Source organism: Sinocyclocheilus rhinocerous, unplaced genomic scaffold (assembly GCF_001515625.1).
Source record: "Sinocyclocheilus rhinocerous isolate Xijiao unplaced genomic scaffold, SAMN03320098_v1.1 scaffold2988, whole genome shotgun sequence".
Taxonomy (NCBI): Eukaryota; Metazoa; Chordata; class Actinopteri; order Cypriniformes; family Cyprinidae; genus Sinocyclocheilus; species Sinocyclocheilus rhinocerous.
Window position 1 is genome coordinate 169,609 of NW_015665674.1, and position 7,764 is coordinate 177,372.

At 36.5% G+C, this 7,764-nt stretch overlaps 1 protein-coding gene across 1 annotated transcript in view; it reads left to right on the forward strand.

Annotated features, from left to right (window-relative positions):
- Positions 1-7,699, forward strand: part of LOC107731459 (centromere/kinetochore protein zw10 homolog) — a 10,035-nt gene extending 2,336 nt beyond the window's left edge. Inside the window, 12 exon segments of the mRNA XM_016542547.1 lie at positions 977-1,136; positions 1,614-1,769; positions 1,872-2,066; positions 3,300-3,436; positions 3,514-3,696; positions 3,779-4,017; positions 5,777-5,872; positions 6,011-6,156; positions 6,548-6,678; positions 6,798-6,929; positions 7,018-7,220; positions 7,371-7,699. Of these exon segments, the coding sequence (XP_016398033.1) occupies positions 977-1,136; positions 1,614-1,769; positions 1,872-2,066; positions 3,300-3,436; positions 3,514-3,696; positions 3,779-4,017; positions 5,777-5,872; positions 6,011-6,156; positions 6,548-6,678; positions 6,798-6,929; positions 7,018-7,220; positions 7,371-7,494 (1,902 nt within the window). The 3' untranslated portion in view covers positions 7,495-7,699.
- The last annotated feature ends 65 nt before the right edge of the window (positions 7,700-7,764 follow it).

Consider the following 7,764-nt stretch of genomic DNA (forward strand, 5'->3'; position numbering starts at 1 on the left):
AAGAGGAATGTGTAGAAAGTGAGCATGTCTCCAAAAACCTTGTTGAGCTGCAGGTTTAATGACTGCTTTTTTTCTTTTTCTTTCTTTTTATTTAGATGGATTTTTTTTTACAGAAAATAATTTATTTATGTTCTGATTATTGTTGAGCTGCAGGTTTAGGCCCACTTAAGTGACTGCACTTAATTTAATTACGAAGAATTCAATTTATTTTAATTATTTAGCCTGTCATGTTTATAGAGTGTTCCAAAATGTTCTATGTTTCTTAAAAATAAAATGTATTGTGTTCAGTGGAAAAAAAATTTTTTTTTTACCCAGACATTTAAAAATAACTTAATATTTTAGAGCTGTAATCGCAATACCGTGAAACCGTGATATTTTTTATCTAAGGTTACCATACCGTCAGAATTTCATACCGGCCCATGCCTAGTGAACAATAGCCTTTAAAATTACTTAAAATACATATATAATAGCAATGAGGCAATAATAATTAGTCCAAATAAAGTATCAAAAGCAAGAAATCATATGGTTTTATAGAACAAAACTGTTAAAATACGTAATGTATTATAAACAATAGAGCTAATGTACACATGCAGCCTTGGAAAACAGACAAATAATGTGTTTTATACATTCTCGTCTGTGAAATGCGCCACTTCCGGTATTTTGCCGGTTAGTCGACGAGAGCAAAATGAAGTCGAGGATTTTTAAAAATCGAATAGTTGAATAAAATCGATGAATCGCGACAGCCCTAATCATATTACCACCCTGTGAGTTTAACAGGTTTATTAATTAATTGTATATTTAATTTTTAATTATAAAAAAAAAAGAGGGCTTTTCCTCATCCAGTTCGACATCTCCCCAAATTTTATTAATTTATTGGCATATCATGTAATTAATTTGAATAGTATTTTGGTCGATTAACAGCCCTATGAATTACTATACAATGTCTTAATCACATATTCCTACTTGCATTATACAGGCACGAGCTAGTGTTGATGCCCTGAAAGCCTGGAAAGACACAGAGTTGCCTATAGTTCATGCCCTCAGCTCAGAGATCACAATACAGAGAGAGAATCTCATCTACCACCTTGGGGAAGAGTGGCAGAAACTGGCAGTCTGGAAACTTCCTTCCACTAAAAGTAACTATGTTTTACTTTAAAGCTGGCATGAAATGAAAATTCACCCTCTCTGTAACGCATTTTGTTGATCTTATTGTGACCAATTCAAACATGAATGTGTCTTTTTTTTTATTTTACTTTTGTTTCAAATGTCATATCTCAGTCTTCCAGTGAAAGGACAGACTTGTCTCTGGTGGTAAATGCCAGATCTCTCCAATCATTTAGTTCGCTTAAACCCGTCCCTCTCTTATAATCGACCGCAAACTCACAATCAGATCTGCCTCCATTCATTTAACAATCAATGGATTGAACCAATGGAAGTCCCCAGCGTACAATTTTTTTATTTTTCTTCAATAATCAGTTTCACTCCGATATATGTCACAATACAGAAGAAAAGCTCTGTTGCTGGTATCTGACTAGAAAAAAATGGTATCTTTAAGAACATTCTGTCTCTGTTTGGTGATCTAATTAGTTTTGATTTCTATTTTTTTTTCTCAGCCGAGCTCAATAGTGTGAAGTCTTTCCTGAAGACAGCACTTCATTTGAACAGAGGAGGTTCTAAGGGAGATGAATCTGTCCCACATGCCCTTCTCCCCAGCATTCTCCAAGCCCTCTCCATTCAAGGAGAGCTTCATAAAAAGATTAAACTCTTTGGTAAGAATACGTTTTGGTGTTACAGCCTATTTGTACCTCTAGATCGATTTGTTCACATTTTGGTCTGTAAGTTGACTGCCTGACTCTTTGTCAATCCTTTAGGGCAAGTGTTGTTTAAGTACATGCTGAAGCCTCTGATCATATACCCCTCGTTGGTGGTGGAAGTGAGCAGTCAGCCGGAGCAGGGCGCCGTCTTGAGCCTGCAGTGTACAGAAACCAAAGCAGAGCATCCTGATCCCAGCCAGGTTTATACCAAAGTGCTCACCGTGCTTAAAACACTACATGAACACCTTTTTGGTACGTTTTTTGGTGACCAAAAAAGTTGATTCTGTTTACCATAGACATTGTAGTCATGACTAATAATTACAATGCGTACACTATGCTAGCGGTCTTATTGTGTGATCTCTAAATAATAAAAAAAAAAATGAAAATGCAATATTAATTATTAATAAGTTAACTTTAAGCTTTAAAGTTTTAGAAGCCCCCACAAATTCTGTACATAACATTTAATTATTACTATTATATAACTTTATTACGTATTTATATTTTTAATTAATACAATTATATAACTTTCAAAATGAAAATTCTGTCATCAATTACTCAAGCTCGTGTCTTTCCAAACTAATTTTAACTAAGGCCTTATTAAAGAGTTAGTTCACCCAAAAATGAAAATTCTGTCATTAATCACTCACCCTCATGTCGTTCCAAACCCGTAAGACCTTCGTTCATCTTTGGAACATAAATTAAGATATTTCTGATGCATCCCGTGAGCTCTCTGACCCTCCATAGACAGCAAGGATATTACCACGATCAAGGCACAGAAACGTATCAAGGACATCGGTGAAATAGTCCATGTGACATCAGGGGTTGAACCGTATTTTTTCAAAGCTGATTACATTCTGGGGTACTCTCCAAAACGGCGGTAGACTGTAACTCGGGGAGAAGAATTGCTGAATAAATTGTTATTATTGTTTTCTTTGTGCACAAAAAGTATTCTCATAGCTTCATAAAATTACAGTTGAACCACTGATGTCACGTGGACAATTTCACCGATGTCCTTGCTACGTTTCTGTGCCTTGATCGTGGTAATATCCTTGCGAATTTTCATTTTTGGGTGAGCTAACCCTTTAAACTATTCCATGATTCGAGCAGTTTAACCCAAGCCTTGTGAAGAGATTTGGTTGCTTTTTATAATAAACAGATTTCATTTAGGATTTTTTTCACATTTAAACACACATACATAAAGCAAATAACATGGTAAACATCACACAACACTAGAACCAATCAGGTGTGTTCTAGCATGCACAAGTGTCTGTGTTTGTTTCATTCTATGTATGTCAACTAACTCTTTAAGTGTTATTATGCTATATGCATGTTATTAATGGTCAGGCATAAAATGCAAAACTGTTTTATACAAAATATAGTGGGGAGTCCCTAGTACGTCACTTTGTCTAACAAGTGGTCTTAAAAAAGTTATGAAGTAGGCTGATGATGGTGTGTGTGTTTTTTTTTTTGTTTCTTCTTCTTCAGATGTGTCTATAGATGAAAAGAAAGTGTCTGAGATTTTAGGAGACCTGATATGGGAGGAGATGTCTGAATGCATCATTCGTGAATGCCTGGTTCATTCCATACCGGCTAACAGTAGTCAGCTAGCTGAGTATAGCGAGGTAAGACTGCAAGGATCTGTCAGCATATGACAACTGTGCAGCATTCTTTGTAATACAATATTCAGTTGTATTCTCAGGTCATTAAACAGACTGAAGATTTCGAGAGCAGTCTGAAAGAAATGGGCTACCTCGCAGGGGACTCAACGGACCTCTTAAAATACGCCAGGAACATCAACTGCCACTTCGCAAGCAAAAAATGCCAAGATGTCATTGTGGCTGCACGGAAACTGATGACATCTGAGATGCACAACACAGTGAAAGTAAGACCTCTTCAAATTCTCTAATGTTAATTAAGCTATAAAAGATTTTAGTTACAGGCTTCTATATGCTCTTCTCATCCAGATCACTCCAGAGTATAAACTCTCTATCCCTAAACTACCAAGTCCCAGTGGAGGAGAGAAGGAGAGGAAGGAGTCTAGTAAGAAAAGAGCCCATTACGATCAGCAGAGCCTTGAAAACGAGAAGCAGCTGAGTCCCAACACTCTGTGCCTACCTGTGTGTCGCATTAGTGAGTCAGTGCAGCAGCTCATGGAGCTTGCCATTCAAACTCTGTCTGAGGTGGTGGGCAGCTCACCCCAGTGGTACGTAGCAGGCATTACAGACACTACAATTAAAGGGATAGTTCACCCAAAAATGAATATTTGATGTTTATCTGCTTACCTCCAGGGCATCCAAGATGTAGGTGACTTTGTTTCTTCAGGAGAACACAAACGCAGATTTTGAACTCAAACCGTTGCAGTCTATCAGTCTTATAATGTAAGTGAATGGGAATCACGGCTTTGGGAGTCAAAAAAACATACAAAAACAAATTAAACCCTGCGGCTCGTGACGATACATTGATGTGTAAAGACACAAAACGATCGGTCTGTGCAAGAAACTGAACAATATTTATATCGTTTTTTAACTCTGATTTTCCCTGCAATGTCCGAACTGTCTGTCCTGAGCGCGTCCTCCTGAGTGTGTTCTCAACAGCCAGCGCCGCCTTCTTGCTTTACGGCGGATCACAGACTTATAAGTGTATTATCGCCACCTATCTCTCAAATGGACCATTGACACTCCTAATTGAGATTGTAGATTCAGTTTTTTGCACAGACCGATCGTTTTGTGTCTTTACACATCAATGTATCGTCACGAGCCGCAGGGTTTAATTTGGTTTTGTTTGTGTGGTTTTTTTTTACTCCCAAAGCCGTGATTGCCATCCACTTACATTATAAGACTGATAGACTGCAATGGTTTGAGTTCAAAATCTGCGTTTGTGTTCTCCTGAAGAAACAAAGTCACCCACATCTTGGATGCCCTGGGGGTAAGCAGATAAACCTCAAATTCAAAATTATTTTTTGGGTGAACTATCCCCTTAAGCAGATACTAGGCATGCACCGAAATGAAAATTCTGGGCCGAAACCGAAAATTCTGGATGCACTTGGCCGAAAACCGAAACCGAAAATGCTTTGTAATGATTATTTATTATTTTATTAAATGGTCCAAAGTAATTTTGTAAGGCTTTTTAATTTAACTCAATTTTAATGATACTGAATTTAAAAAACACAACATACTTTTTACTGAAAGTAACACAATAAAATTGGACAGAATTTATATTAATATTAGTAACACATTACAATAAGGTAATGTCTTTAATCTTTTTCTTTAAATCTTTAAATCTTAGTTAATGTTAATTTCAACATTTACTATTAAAATCAACAGTTGTGCTTGTTAACAGTTAATGCACTCTGAATTAACATGAACTAACAGTGAACTGTATTCTCATTAACTAACAGTAGGAAAGATTAATAAATACTGTTATAAATGTATTGTTCATGTTAGTTAATAGGCTACATTAACTAACACTAACTAATGGAACCTTATTGTAAAGTGTTACCTTAATATTAAATATCACTATATTATTTTTATTCAGTTCCATGCAACATAATCAAATATAACTTTTTTAAACTAATTATCCAAATAATGTATAATCCTGCAAAGCTATTATTATCAGTGAGCAGAGCGTCACGAGAGAATAGTCATTTTACCAGCGTTGCCATGTTACAGCACAGTAGCGCTATTGCAGACAGGAACAAGTATACTATTTAAGCGGTACACGAGGGGAACATTCGCATTGGCCGTGAGCAACTCAGCAGAATGCACATTTATAGAGCGGTTTTTTCTTTCTCTCGGCTCGTTATTTCAGCCATTTTTCTCTTTAATAATAATGTCTTAATCTCTTTAATAATAATTCGGCCGAAAATTTGTTGCATCCCTAGCAGATACTGTATGTTTTTATGTCCATTTGGAAGCTCTAATTGCTGAACTTCATAAATTTGTGGTCTTTTTTTTTTTTTGCAGTGCAGTCCAGCTTTTCTACACAGTCAGAAACATTTTTCACCTATTCTATGATGTTGTGCCTACATATCACAAGTAAGCTGATGTCTTTTTTTAAATAGCAGTATTCTTGCTATACTGTTTGTTTTTAATGTGATTCTGTTTTCCGAAACGCACATTCATAGAGTGGAATATTAAGCGGAGCAGTGACGAGGATAGTGAAACCTGCGCGCTGAACACTGCTGGGCGGTGCGGTGCACCACACTTGGCTGCAATCCAACACAATAACTGCATGTTCATCGCTCATCACCTTTTAACCTTGGGTTTCCAGTTTAAACCTCACCTTCCTTTGAAAGACGGAGTGGCTTATTTTGTAGACTTGGTCCCAGGCTTTAGAAGACTAGGTGAGGGCACACTGACATTTTATGATACTGTTCAAACTGGTCAGTAAGAAATTAATACTTTTATTCAGCATTACAATTAACAATGCATAACAATTCAGTATAGTTCATTTCAAAACTAAATGATACCAAACGGTATATTAGAATGATTTCTGAAGGATTCAGCCTTGTCATCACAGGAATAAATTACATTTTAAAACATATTCAAATAGAAAACAGTCATTTTAAATTATAATAATATTTCACAATATTACTGTTTTTACTGTATTTTTGATCAAATAAATGCAGCCTTGTTGAGCTGTAAAATCTTACCAACCCCAACCTTTTGAACAGTAGTGTACATAGCAATTTTCAGAGATGCTTATTTTGTTTTTTTCCCCTGTTTTTAAACAAGGTGCTCGGTGCTTTGTGGCACAAATGAACGTTCAAAAAGCTGAGATGTTGGAGAGACTGTCCACTGCACGTAACTTCTCCAACTTGGATGATGAAGACAATTACTCTGTAGCCAGCAAGGCTATCAGACAAGTATGATCAAACACCACAAATTCACTGGGTTTTGCTACTTGTATTTAGATACCAGTATATAAGCATATTTGTGCCTAGAGTGCTTGTCACTGATGTTTTATTGCTATTGTTTATTTTAGGTAATTCATCAGCTGAGGAGGTTGGGAAAAGTTTGGCAAGATGTCTTGCCTGTGAACATATACTGCAAAGCCATTGGGACTCTCCTCAATACTGCAATATCAGAGCTGATTAACAAAATTATGATGCTGGAGGTAAGGCAATACATAATGCTGTTGTTGTTGTTGTTTTTGGGGACACCACTTAACTGTTTGAGGTGTAAACCAAGTGCTCTCGTTCCAGGACATCTCTAACGTGGATGGTGAGCGACTGCGAACACTATGTCAAACCATCATAGAGGAAGGGCCGCTGGTCTTCAATCCATTGCCAGATGAAAACAAGAACAAAAAATATCAAGAAGAGGTTCCAGTCTATGTTAAGAAATGGATGACCTTAAAAGAGATCTCCATGGTGCTAAATGCTAATCTACAGGAGATCGTGGACAGGTCATACACTTAATCTTTTATATATGGTTCATTTTAAGGGAAATTGTCTGAAATTCCTTTATTAGCTTTTCATTAATTTTTTTAGGATTATGTATCGAGTTCATAGATTTAATTGGAGCTCACATTAAACATATTTTTCTTCTTATTTAGGTGGGCAGAGGGGAAAGGACCTTTGGCAGTGGAGTTCTCCTGTAATGAGATGAAGAGCCTTATTCGAGCCCTGTTCAAGAACACAGAAAGACGAGCAGCAGCCCTTGCTAAAATCGTCAAATAAACAGCCAAAAGACCAATGCAAAATAACACTACTTGGGGCTTTTCCTTACATATATTGTATTCTATATTTTTCTATTTTGCTGAAAGATGCATTACAATAATGCTTTTCTAAGCACATGCCTGCTCTCTTATCAGTATGCCCTGTTATCAGTATATGAATACTTGAAAAAATACCTCAATAAAATGCAGCAATTGCATATAGTCTTGTTTTAGGCTAAGTTTTTCAATTCATTTTGTTTTATGGAAGATATAAAGGGGGGGGGGGGGGGTT